Consider the following 14025-nt stretch of genomic DNA (forward strand, 5'->3'; position numbering starts at 1 on the left):
TATAGTTGAAAGCGGAAAGATTTAAACAGTCTTGTTAAACAGTAAAATTCGCGTCGCATATATTGAGATGCATATATTGCAATACATCGTAAGCAAAGCAGCACAATGCTAATTTATTCAGAAAATAATGAATAACGACTCAAACAAAATTAAACGACAAAAATCAAAATTTCGCGATCAAAGTTTGATTTTCTATTGTGCTAAGTTATTTCTAACAAATATCGGACGAATAATGATTAAAACGGCATTTTATGAATGAACAGTCCTACATAACATCCCACACTTTTTATACTTGCTCTGACATATCCCTCCACTGTACAAAAGAGTGAGTGAACTGCTCAAAAGAACTTGTTCACTTAAGTGAACGGTTGGTCACTGAACGGTTCATTAAAGTGAACCGTTTTGTCCACCTCTAGTGTATACAGTTCAGAACGAACTGACCGCTGGCTGAACTGTGCGTACAGTTCAGAACGAACTGTGTATGGTGATCGGTGTATAAGAGGAAGGCGAGCGAACGAGTGATAGACGAATGCCGCTGCAGGGTAAATAGTCCTCAAATTAACGAATGGAAACAACCGATAGCCCTATGAAATAACAAAAATAAGATGTCGGTCGTTTTCATAATAAAACGCAATATTTCAGGATACGATGGTTCTTAAATCGGATTGTAATCGAACAATTATCAAATTTATCAAATAAAGTTTTAATTTCATATTTTCAAGTTGAGGGTAAATATTTCAGTAAGATATGCAATCACAAGAAAAAAACCAGGTGAAAGCGAAACGATTCAAACAGTATTTTTCAACAGTAAATAAAAAATTGTGTCGCTGATATGAAATGTTTTTATATTATATTATATTGTGCTTGATAATTTCGAGAAAGTCTTTCGCGTTTTGGTACAGTTTTGCTATAGCAGTTATGGCAAAACATGGTAGAAAAGCAGCGCAAAGCTAGTTTGTGCTGAAAATTAATAAATCATGGCTCAAAATAAATCAAAATTTCAAAATCATAGTTAGATTTTCTATTCTGCTAAGATATTTTTAACAAAATTCGGACACAGAGTTATTGCTAACAAACAGCATTTTATGAATGAAAAGAACAGTCCTACATAACATTTCACACTTTTTTATACATGATTTGGCACATCCCTCTAATGTACGAAAGAGTGAGTGAACTGCTCAAAAGAACTAGTTCACTTAAGTGAACGGTTGGTCACTGAACGGTTCATTAAAGTGAACTGTTTTGCCCATCTCTAATTCGGTCGGCCGTTTAATCAGTACTGGGTAGAATAAATCTACGCACACACGACGATTATTTATCGGCTGATAGTTCAATTCGCTCTCCATTCGCTCTCAATTCGCTCTCAATTTTAGCATCCAACATACGTGTCGTGCGAATCACTAAGAGTGGGATGCACCCAATGCTCTCTGAATCTCTTTTTGATTTTCATTCACCGTTCTCTTCTCCGTTGTCAAACACAAAATAAATACAGTCTTTCAAGAATATTCGGCCAACAGTTGGCTAGTGTGCGCACTCTTTAGGGTGCTCATACACTGTTTGACCGAAGCCAATTATTTGACTCTTTTTGACAGAAAAAATTTGGTCAACGTGTACTGATCAAATATTTTCGACACAAAACACGACGAGCAAATATTTAGTACTTCTTTGCTTAAACTTTTTTAGACCAATTTGTCAAACAATGTACTGACGTACGTTGAATATTTCAATCAAATTTTTGGTGTTTTTGATGTTTGGCATTGTTTGCCAATGTTGATAGTTGAAAAATGGCAAACAAAGTGGCAAGTGGCAAATAAAACTGCCTAAAGCGATGCCAGATCTTTTTATTTTAACTTATTGCTGAAAAATCTGTGATAATCTGTGTATCGTGTATTTTCTACCTAAATTACTCAGCTGAGATTGTAATTCCTCTAATTCCATTTACCCCATTGAAATTAATCAATGAATGTTAGGCCTAAGAAGTATTAAAAATTGATGCAGCACATATTATTCTGTATATCTGGCATTCATGCTCGATAGTAAACATTAGTTCTATATTTCGCAATATGGCAGGAAGGTATGTTCGTAATTTTCTCTATAAGTTTATTTTCTTATTCAAGATTAACTTCTCGTTAGTGGATGCGATCGAGAAGTCCATTAAGAAGGGCAAGGGAACCGAACAAGCGTGGGCTGCACGCATCATGTTGGTGATCCAGCTCGAGGAAGTCAACGATATTAACGAGCTGATCAAGGTGCTGAAGCCGGTTCTGTTAACGGTCGCACACGATGCCGCCGTCTAGCAGGATGTGCGGACCAAGTGCTGTATGGTTTTGGGTTTGCTCAATTTCCATGGTTCGTATGATATTGGAGACTTGCTGTACCTGGTGAAGAGCTTCGAGGGAATCTTATCCAGCAGGTATTGCAAAAGAGACGTTCGAGCGGTTCCAATGCCGCTGCCGTTCACAGTTACGCTCTCAGCGCTAGGGTCCTACTGCTCACGCTAGTTCCCTCGGGGGATTACTACAGAGTTCCCAGTTTGACGTAAGAATGACTGCCGGGGAAACCACCGCACTCATCATGGATAGTAGCAGCTTTCACGATGACGGCTTCCTTCGCGAGGAACTCTCCGATTTGATCGAAGCCACAAGGAAGTTGGCCACCGATGCCCACAAGTATCGCGCTTAACTTGACCGCAAGGTGCAGCGTGCGACCTTTCGCGACGTCCACCGCTATCTGGAGGAAAACATCTTGCCGGAGATTTGCATCAAGTTCGGCAAGAAAACTGCTGCTGGGCATGTGGTCTCTCCACTATAAGTAAATCTGTCTCCGGAATGCGCTGGATTTCGGAATGAACGTGCATCTGTCGGAGATCGGCTTTCTGTGAGATGTGCTGCTGCTGGGGATCCGATTGGACGACGTCCAGGGCAACACCAAAATAGGCAAGGCGAAAAAAAAAGTTCATGAATGCGGCTGCCTTCAAGATGCGCACAATCACCAGCCGGAAGAACCGTGACAAGCGTTTGGCCGTTATCAATTAAACCTGGGTCGATATGTGTATGTGTATATATGTACATAGGTGTGCGATAGTTTTTTTTTATAATAATCATCTCTATTCGAAAGAACGCAATGTAATAAATTAAATTTGATTAAAACTAATATAAATAATAAAAATAAAAATTTCTTGGATATATGATTAGTACAAAGTACACAGAAATAGAGGGCTCAGAACAAAATAAATATATTTTCACAGACTCATTCTTCATGGCTATGAAAAAAGCATTTCGGTACCTTGGGAACAATATGGGACACAGTTGTTCTCGAGATTTTAAAAAGATACTGTCATGACGTGAAACTGTCTCCAGCCAAAAATCTTAATGTCAATGCACATCGCTTTCCGCATTTGCGTATTCTCTTTTTCAATTAAGAGTGTAACCAAAGAAGATAATCGAAATCTTCAAACTCCATACGAAAGAAGTTCTTTCATATCTGTGCATACTCATTTCGTAGATCTCGGGCCAGTTTACGTGAAATCGCGTTTCGCGCTTTTTGATCCACTCGTTCATTCACATGCTGCGGTTATGGACCTCTTTCGTTTTTTTCTGATCCTCTGCAATTATCCTAAGTGCAGCGGCTAGGACAACTGCCCTAGCACCATATGACGTCTTCAGTTGTAGTAGCCATTTTCATTTAAACAATTTTGACAGCGACATGACGACAATGCGTCAATGACAGCGGACGCACACAAAATATTATCCGACTCGACGAACAGTGTACTATGTGATAACCGTGTTTGTCATTCATTCCAAATAGCTGTATTTCGCCAAATAGTTTTATGTCAAATTTTTGACAAAAACAAATGGGTGTAATTATGGTTGTAAAATATTTTTGTCAAACATGAAATTTGTACTAAATTTTGACTAAATTTTTTCTGTCAAAAAGTGTCAAATATTTGACCTCCGGACAAACAGTGTACGGCCACCTTTACCAACCTGACTATTTGGTTGGCTCGATGTGCGCACTAACAACCCAACCCGACCAAACTAATGGCTGAAAAAAAATCTGCAGTGTGCGGGGACAAATCGTCTTCAATGAATGTAGTTCTTTAGTCTACAAAAACACAATCGCTAACTGGCAGCGCAAATGGAACAAAAATGAATTGGGCTTCGCTCGATTATCCCTAATCCCAATCATTAGTAAAGCAATAATGGCCTTACTGATGATTGAATCTGAGTGTACATTCCAGTTTAGTAGGATTTTAGTGTACGTATATATAGGATTACGCCTAGATATTTCATTTTATTTCCTCTCCCATAAGAAGTACTAACCAACTCTCATAACCAAGGCGCCTATATACATACCAGGTGAAACAATCATATGAAATGCACTTTTAGCCATATTGGTATTACTGTCGGTATTGTTTACAAACAGCTCTGGTGAAAATCTCTACTCGGTCGAAGAACAGGAAAATCATCAGAACGCTGCCGGTGGCTATTACCAAACTGCTACGACGCTTATTCGAACGATGCCTACTTACACTTTCCCGAATTTATGAGAAAAAGAAGGGATGATTTTGTAGAATTTAATTCTCATCCAGTTCATTCACTACTCTCGCATGTGAAAATGCAAAAATGGCTTATCTTAGCAATAACAAAACAAACAACCCGCGCTCCACAAACCGTAATCTCCTTCTTATTGAGGTGATTATGTTGCTTCACCTGTTATACATTTTTATAAGCACCTTGCTCATAACCAAGCTGAAACCTCGTTTTCATTATTCAATTATTGTCGATTCACATATAGCGAATTCGTTTTTGTTCAGTTTGAACCCCAGTGCCAACCTAACTGCTGTCAAAACGTTTTTTTATTCATTCATAGCGAATTTGTTTTTGTTCAGTTTTAACCTTAGTACCAAACTAACTGCTGTCAAAACGTTTTTATATTCACTCAGTTTCAACCTAGTTTCGCACTAGGTTTAACCCGAAAGCTGTTGGGTATGCACTGAGATGGTTCACGGGTTCGCATTCGTGTTCACGAATACAACTATACTGAACTGTCAAGTTCCGAGTATTGTTTTGGAAAATCTAAAAATAAAGACTATGAAAATGGAAAACCTGCTGCTATTGCTTTTGTATTATTGGAATCGTAATCCAATTCGGATTCTGATTTTGAAGAGTATATTCGCGTAGACGGTATTAAGCTTCGTGTGCTTTCATTGGGGGGCGAAAATAATTATAGATATTCAGGTGGAATAAACATGCTTTCAAAATAAAAATTATGAATGAAAATTTACCTTAACGTATAGAATATTTATTTTATATGATGAATAAGAGATTTTTCCGAAATTGCAAAAAAAAACATATCGAACGAAAACTGTGTCTGATGATGATTTTATATTATAATAGTGATTGTTTGTGGAACAAACAGGAAATGCATCGACAAATGCTTAAGTGAGTGTCAGGACTACATGTGTTAGGTAATCAAATAATATGAAGTAGAAATTTTCATTCAAATTTTATATTTTTACACTGCACTTGGTCCTTCTGATCTGATAAAGGATAATTTACCTCCCAAGCACTAATATCACGGCAGTGGAACTTCATACAAATCACTCGTCGAAAAGTGTCTTTTTCACCGCTTGTTTACATCGACGAATATATTTTTTTCCACTATGTTTCGTAGGAAAGTGTATGCATACTGACAGATTTCTACTACGAGGTGTTTAATGAAGGATGAAAGGTGGGAATGTTTATGTTTATATATGATTTATCGTACAATTTAATTGAATGCATAAAAGATGTCAACAAAATTGGAGTTAAGCACCTTTTTAAATTTGAACAAATGTTGATAAGTTCCCTGACTACATCAATTCCTCTGTGCATTTTGATCTGTCCATGAAGCAAGATATCCATGGATATTCAGATTACCAACGATCGAGGATCGCTCCAACGATCGAGGATCGCTCCAACGATCGAGGATCGCTCCAACGATCTTCGATGAAAAGTATGGGGGTATCAATTGTGATAATATGTACTTTACTGATGGGTCCACTATAAACGAGTCCACAGGATTTGGAGTGTTCAACGAATTTTTTAGCACCTCACACAGTCTTCAGAATCCTTGCTCAGTGTATATTGCTGAATTGGCAGCAATTCATTGGGCGCTGGACAGCGTCGCCTCACGACCTGTTGAACACTATTACATTGTAACGGATAGTCTTAGCTCTGTCGAAGCTATCCGTTCAGTGAGGCCGGAAAAGCACTCGCCGTACTTCCTTGAGAGAATACGAGAAATTTTGAGTGCTTTATCCAGACGCTGTTATGTCATTACCTTTATCTGGGTCCCTTCACATTGCTCCATTCCGGGTAATGAGAGGGCTGACTCATTAGCAAAGGTAGGTGCAATTGAAGGCGATATTTATCAGCGTCAAATCGCCTTCAATGAATTTTATTCTTTAGTCCGCAAAAATACCATCGCTAACTGGCAACGCAAGTGGAATGAAGATGAATTGGGCCGGTGGTTTCACTCGATTATCCCTAAGGTTAGCCTCAAACCGTGGTTCAAAAGTCTAGACTTGAGTCGGGACTTTATTCGCACCTTCTCCCGACTCATGTCCAATCACTGTTCGTTAGATGCACTACTCTTTCGTTTCAATCTTGCCAGCAGCAATCTCTGCGTTTGTGGCCAAGGTTATCGCGACATCGAGCACATTGTTTGGTCGTGCGAGGTGTATCTGGTCGCCAGATCGAATTTAGAAAACTCCCTTCGGGCCCGAGGAAGACAGCCCAATGTGCCGGTGAGAGATGTGTTGGCTCGGTTAGACCTTGATTACATGTCCCATATATATGTTTTCCTTAAAGCTATAGATCTTCGTGTGTGATTGTCCCTACATCCTTATACCCTCTTTCCTTCCTTTGCGTTAATTCGTCCCCTTGCTATAAATAGTAGAATAAGTTGAAATGTAAATACACTATAGATATACGAATAGATTTATGAAATGAGTGTTCATCAACATTGTTACAATTTCCTTATATCCCATCCTTCTCCTAAAAATATGTCACCCTCCTAAACTCGAGTACACCGCGAGTAATCGGTTTTCCACCTTACTAACCATAGATGTAAGAAAATTGTTTATATATATATAGTTTTAAAATTATATTTAAGAATTCGGCTCCTTTAAACTTAAGTAACTGAGCCTGTAAAAATAAACGAAATAAAAAAAATAAATAATTGATAACAGATTCCCAGCAATTCTTGATGTTTATTGCGTGATTTGATTGCTGTATAAGTTGTTTGAAACGAAGGTTTAGTGTAATGATTTTCTTTTGAGGATTATATTCACAAACATACAAGTATGACTAATATGAATTGCATGTATATGAAGCGCCTGCCAGCTCATACATGTAAACGTGGAGTGGAGTGAGTGGTACAGTGTCTAAGTCTGGTGGCAACTTTAATGTGACGCCATAATTCGGGCCCCGAACTCGATGTTTACAAAAATGTCCAATTAAACGTGTCACATTACAGGTCTGTCCAATAATCTAAACGTCGCATTAAATGTAACTTACTGTATATAAACAATATTTATTCCCAGCTGTTTTGAGGCATCTCGCACAAATTGACAATATCATTCAGTCGTCAGTGCAAGTCGGTGCAATTTTTAGAGTGTAAAAAAAGTTCACTGTTTACATAAAAGCAATCTCGAATCGGTCCCACTTTTTTGCTTGAAGTTACTATCCCCTGCTAATATGGCCACCAGACGGCGACACAGTACGTCATCGCCAATATAAACAAATCAGACTACATAACGCACACCAACAAACCGCCGCATTCGTAAACCTGAAAATATTTTTTTTTTATAGGGCTCTTGCTACACATACATGCAGAGCATCTATTGGGCAAACATCATTCGTTTACATTCGTAGCTTCTATGCAGCAGAAGCGGATTCATTATCAATTGACGTTCTTGTAGATGATTCAAATATAGTTGCGATCTTTGTATTAGCACGAAATATTTCATAGAACTAACATGAACTTTATTAAACAGTTAGGCAAGCTATTTACCGAACAAGAGCTTTTGTGTGAGGCATATTGCTTAACTTACTAGCACCTATTCCGCGATGTTCATTGAGCGACTTTCCTACTAGATTTGAATCGAAAAAATAATAGGAAAGGATTATCAGCATGTTCGGACCTAGATTCAAGACACAGAGGCTCGAGCTCGCGTTCGAATGTTTCCTTGTATTTTCCATGTATTAGCCAATTGATGGATTTTCTCCGTTTCCGATCAATTTTCTTATAACCATACTTCACTTCTCCGCAGAGCATCCAGCTACCCGGATATCATATTTGAGGGCTGGTTGATCTTTCTGGCTGAGTATGCTCTTAATTTCAATGCTTTTTGGCGAAACTAACCACCGATTAAGGATATCTACACACGAATATTCATTATAGTTTACCTCTTCACGAGACCAGTATTTAGGGCAAAAAGCACGAAGCCTAAATGGGAGGACTCTTCACACAATCCGGCTATACAATCGCAATGTGCAGTTTGCACTTTTTCTGTGAAACTTTTCGAATAATCAATCTGCTTCGATTGATATGGATCATAATCATAACAGAAATTTCTATTTTCCTCCGTATATATGGCTCTGACGCTAAAAGTAAATGTTTTTATGTAAAGAGACATATATTGATATATTAATATAGTGTAGCGCGTAATTTCTATAACTATTACGCTAAAATGGTTGTTTAAACAAAGCTCAATCTTGTCAATCCATATAAATCCTATGCAGCGATCTCTTTTGCCTGCCCAACAGATCACTAATACATATGCACGATGCAAGCACCCTATACAAAGTCAGTTTGGAACTGACTCAGTTTTAGGAACAAATGCGCTAATTGGAGATCTAACGCAAACCGTAAACGATCGGTGAGACATCTGAATTTTGTTTTTGAACTAAGAAAATGATGATAATGTAATACCAGGGACAGACATACATCTGTACTTGCGTTGTACGTGTACAGCGTTGTACAGGTACCATCGTACCATGACAGACATACTTTGGTTGTACATTGTACCGTATGTCAAACTGACAATCAGAAATTTTTCCAATTTCCACCACATATTTCAATGAAAAAGATTTTTATTTAGTGTCTAAACTATCAAACACAACAAAAAAGTTTCCAATCTGAGTTATTAACTTAAAAGAAAGTCAATGAAAAGAACGTTTATCAAGTGATTTGATTCTGCTTGTTCATGCTACCCACCACTAACCGTCTATGGCGCTGCGCACAGTACAACTGTAGCCATGTACAGCGGTAAAACAGGTCGGTACAGGTACAGCGATTGCACCGAGTTGCTTGCATGGTTCTAGCGCTGTACATGGTGACAGACATACAATTTTCGAAGTACAACGCAAGTACAGCTGTATGTGTATGTCTGTCATAAGTATAACTGAATATTTAACACTGCGGTGTTTTGATTCGGTGTTGACAAAACTTGTTCATGGTGCCACCACTACCCGTCTATGGCGCTGCGAGCAGTTGGAATTGACAAGCTGTAACCATGTACAACGGTGAAATAGGTCGGTACAGATACAGCGATTGTACCGAGTTGCTTGCATGGTTCTAGCGCTGTACATGGTGACAGACATACAATTTTCGAAGTACAGCGGTAGTACAGCTGTATGTCTGTCATAAGTATAACCTAAAACTCAAAAACAAATCACATATATTTTATTTCCGAGCTCTCCAAGATTGCTCTCACATGCAAGAACCATGCATTTTTCAACTTCTTTTTGATTGTGCTCTCGAATTTCCTTTTTTGATTCAACCATTGTCAATATTTATACAGTTTTCTCAAATGAAAAAGGTAAGCAAATAACATGTTATATATGAAATTGCGCAGAATTAAATTTCTTAAAACTCATCGTAATCAAATAATCGTTTATGATTATAATATTGTAATTTATAAAAAGAACTACAAACCTTCCATAAGCTCACATTGCAAAATTTAAAACCATCATCACTTTTACCGTAGCGCCGCCTAGGTGTAGATTTGTACATTAGATCGCCAATAGTGAATTCGAATGTGAAATAGTGTAAACAGGACTTTATGGGAAAGGTTGATGAGAATATTTTCATCCTTTTGATTTTCCGTGCATCCGATAGTTACTGTCATAATAAAGAAGAACATCAACTTCTCGATACTTTCGTTTGACTTCGGACTCTGCATCCGATTCCGTGGACTTTTTTAGTTACTAATCGAATATTCTTAAAGAATCGAAACGATGGCATCCAACACCGGCGGGGTCAAGCCTATGACCATCACTGGTCGCATGGTCCGAGAACGCGAGCGTCTGTTGGGTATGACCGCTGAGGAACGTGCCTGGAGAGCCCAATGGTTGAAAGATCAGGAACTGGCTCCCAACGAACCTCGGCATGTACCTGAATACTGGAAGGAACGTTTGAACCCTATTCGCAGATTTTACCGTGCTCCGCTCGATTTGGTGGAAAAAGCATTGAAACCAGTTGTGGCAAGTTCATTGAAGATTGATGTTTTGTGATTATATAATGTTCGAAATCTATACGCAGGGAACCAATTGGGCTTTTGCAGTTCGCTTTTGGACCGGAAAGATCGCATTGAGTGCTTTTGCAATTTACGCCACAGCATATTATTTTAAATACAACCAAAACGTGAGCGTTATTGATATGAGTAACGATTGAATCAAGCTAATGTTTTATTCATTTCATACTAGGATTGGACACGGAAAGGAGGATGGCGAGTGATTCACTCTCGCAAAGCCGTATTCCCTGGTGATGAAGGATATCCTAACTACCCACAGCGCCAATCTCCTGCTGATTATGCCGCGCGTGGGTTCAAGCAATCTCCAATTTAATCACCATTGAAGACGCTTGTTATTGTGTAGATATGCCCTAAAAATATAAACAAATGCTCTAATGTTTACATGAACATTTTCATTGATTATTTTGATATGCCACATAATCGATCATTATCGTTGCTCTGTTCTACATGTGTGTTATATTTTATGCAAAACATAAAAGACGCATGTAGAACAGAGTAATGGTCGTCAATTTCGTTTCAAACTATGTATGAATGATAAGCGTATCAAACTAGAACAGATATTTTTTGGCACTAGGCTCATTCAGATATACAGCGAACTGTAGGAAGCTGGACGCTCTTCCATTTCCTGTCTTCAATGTGGTACGAACTGCGTTATTTTTATTAGTATTTGGTTGGGATTTTAATGTCGAATAAAGCACATAAAACACCTTCAATGTATTTTGAGTTTGAAGGATACGAATCTATCTGTTGACGGAAGGAAAATTACGGAAGTTTTTCGTGTTCTCGGTTATTCAACTCTTCGAATTCGAATTTACCACATATGTACCACGAGAGTGTACTTTCCGTTCATTTATCAATTCGTGCGAAATTACTTGCACTCTACAGCAACTGGCTACTGGCTTTTACCTTGGTAATTCGAACAACGGGAAGTACACTTTCGTTATATTGAGATATCATTGCACCGAGGGAAACATGGATTGGGTGTTACTCTTCGTAAAAGTACCGGTGAAAGTTGGTAGAACGGAAATCTAATTCAAAACTCACGTTACGATATATGAGACGTTAACCTTCCTCCCGGCCATGGAGTATTCCGAAATTCATTTGATTCGAAAACGATTTATGTGTAATACAATTTGGATGATAAGTGATTTTTTTTCCACTCAAAGGGTACTCACTTCAAGCTCAAAAGAAACGTGTACTTTTTACCAGTTTACAATCACTTTGGTGAGACAAGGAGTTTTCGGAGGTCTACCTTTAGGTAGTGCTGAACTCAGCCTGCGAATGACGGATCTCAATAATAGCATGTCCGAATAAGAACCTGAAATTATTGAGAAACCAGAGCAGTGAGTCCAAAGCCCCAGTAAAGGAGGATGGTTGTAATAGCTGTTTTCCATGGTTATTATGGAAAGAATGTTATGGATAAACCCCTAAATCAAGGTGTGACGCGACCCGTGCCGAGGGATGAATGGTAGGGGGTGTTTAAACCTTGCCGTTAGCGGAGCCTGTGCGAGCGACACTATGGATTTAGTCTTAATCCAAGAGCCTTGGGTCCACAAAGGAAGAATACTTGGTATTCATACTGGTTCATGCAAGTTATTCTACGACGACAAGCATTACTTCTCAAGAACTGCTGTTCTAGTAAAAGCAAATATTAAATGCTTTCCTATAACAGAGTTCATTAAACGGGACATTGTTGCGATCAGAGTTGAGATACCAACCTCCAAGGGAAGATCCGACATAATAATTGCTTCGGCTTGTTTCCCTGGCGACGTACCTGAGGCACCTCTTTAAGAGGTTGTGGCGTTCATCATACTTTGTGGGGTAGTACTGACATAAACAGTCGCAATGAACAATGTTTATAAACGCTATCAGACAAGAAGTCCTGGACCTAACACTGCACCGGTAATTTCTGTAAAAATACACAACTGGCACGTTTCGGAAGAGGCGTCTTTGGCCGATCACAGACACATTATCTTCGTATGGGATGATGGCTTGACAGTACACAGAGAATATCGTGATCCAAGAAAAACCAACTGGGAACGATATTCACCTGAACTCGAGTCAAAAATTCTTAATACAAGAATAAGGTCGATTCAACAGCTCGAACAAAAGAATTAAATGATACGATAGTTTCTTTCTATAATTGTCCACTAAAGAAAGTTTCTTCGTCAAAAAACGTTCCGTGGTGAAACAAAAGGCTTCGCATATTAGCGCGGAAACTGTTCAACAGAGCTAAAATTAATTCGGATTTGTCTCAATATAGGAGCGCCCTAACCGAATATAATAGAGAACTAAGACGATCTAAACGAAAATCTTAGGTAAATAACTGTAAATGCATTGAAAGTACCAAAATCGTTGCAAGACCAACTCGAACGGGCGAGGGTCCCTCAAAAAGGACGACGGTTCGTTCACAAAATCTCCCTCAGAAATATTAGACTTACTGATGAAAACTCACTTCACGGGAACTACATCTGTTCATTATGATACCAATCCTAGCTATAATCGCGACATTAAATGCTCTCGAAGGTATCCTGAAAGTGTAAAGGATGTCGCAAACATAGTTGCTGGTAGTTGCTTCACGAGGGCCAGAGTAGAAAGCGCGGTGAGATCCTTTCAACCATACAAATCCGCAGGTGCAGGTGTAGTTTTTCCAGCTCTGATTCAAAAAGGAGAATCTAAGCTAATTTCATCTCTAATCGAGATTTTTAAGGCAAGTCTGTGTTGAACCCCCCCGGTTCATTTATTCCAGAGCTACTCAGAGTTACTCTTTCATTACATAGCGGAAGTAATGTTACTCTGCTAACAGTCTGATACAAGAGCATATTCCTTCCACATGGAGACTCGTTAAAAGTGGTTCATTCCAAAAGCTGGGAACGGGATAAATCCCTCCCTAAATATCATTCAGACCAATAAGTTTATCATCAATATTGTTGAAAACTATGGAGAAAGCTCTACATGAATACATAAAGTCGGTATTCATGTCCAAATGTACTTTATCTAAATATCAATTTGCCCATCAATCAGGCAAATCCACAGTCACAGCATTACATACGCTTGTGACGAAAATTGAAAAATCTCTTTCGTCAAAAGAAACTGAATTATGTGCGTTTCTTGATATCGAAGGGGCTTTCGACAATGCTTATTATGTATCAATGGCACAGGCTATGAGAAGAAGACATTTCGATGACTGCATAGTCGAATGGATCAAAGGCATGCTCACAAATAGACAAATCAGCTCGGAGCTGGGCGGGTCGTCGACATCTGTGATTGGAACGTAAGGTTGCCCACAAGGAGGGGTTCTATCACCTCTCCTTTGGTCACTGGTGGTTGACGACCTTCTGATAAGTTTATACGTAAATGGTTCCGAAATCGTGGGTTTTGCTGACGATCTAGTCATAATGGTACGTGGCAAGTTCGACGATGTGATATCGAGCTGGATGCAG

At 38.8% G+C, this 14025-nt stretch overlaps 1 protein-coding gene and 1 pseudogene across 1 annotated transcript; both read left to right on the forward strand.

Moving 5' to 3' along the window:
• The first annotated feature begins 2063 nt into the window (after positions 1-2063).
• Positions 2064-3035, forward strand: LOC129773542 (interferon-related developmental regulator 1-like; annotated as a pseudogene).
• Positions 3036-10155: 7120 nt separating this feature from the next.
• On the forward strand, positions 10156-11290 carry LOC129777679 (NADH dehydrogenase [ubiquinone] 1 beta subcomplex subunit 6). Its single transcript, XM_055784097.1, has 3 exons — positions 10156-10532; positions 10591-10692; positions 10755-11290. The coding sequence occupies exons 1-3, from the start codon at positions 10287-10289 to the stop codon at positions 10893-10895; spliced, it is 489 nt and encodes a 162-aa protein (XP_055640072.1). The 5' UTR covers positions 10156-10286; the 3' UTR covers positions 10896-11290.
• Positions 11291-14025: the final 2735 nt, after the last annotated feature.

Source organism: Toxorhynchites rutilus, chromosome 3 (genome assembly GCF_029784135.1).
Source record: "Toxorhynchites rutilus septentrionalis strain SRP chromosome 3, ASM2978413v1, whole genome shotgun sequence".
Lineage (NCBI taxonomy): Eukaryota > Metazoa > Arthropoda > Insecta > Diptera > Culicidae > Toxorhynchites > Toxorhynchites rutilus.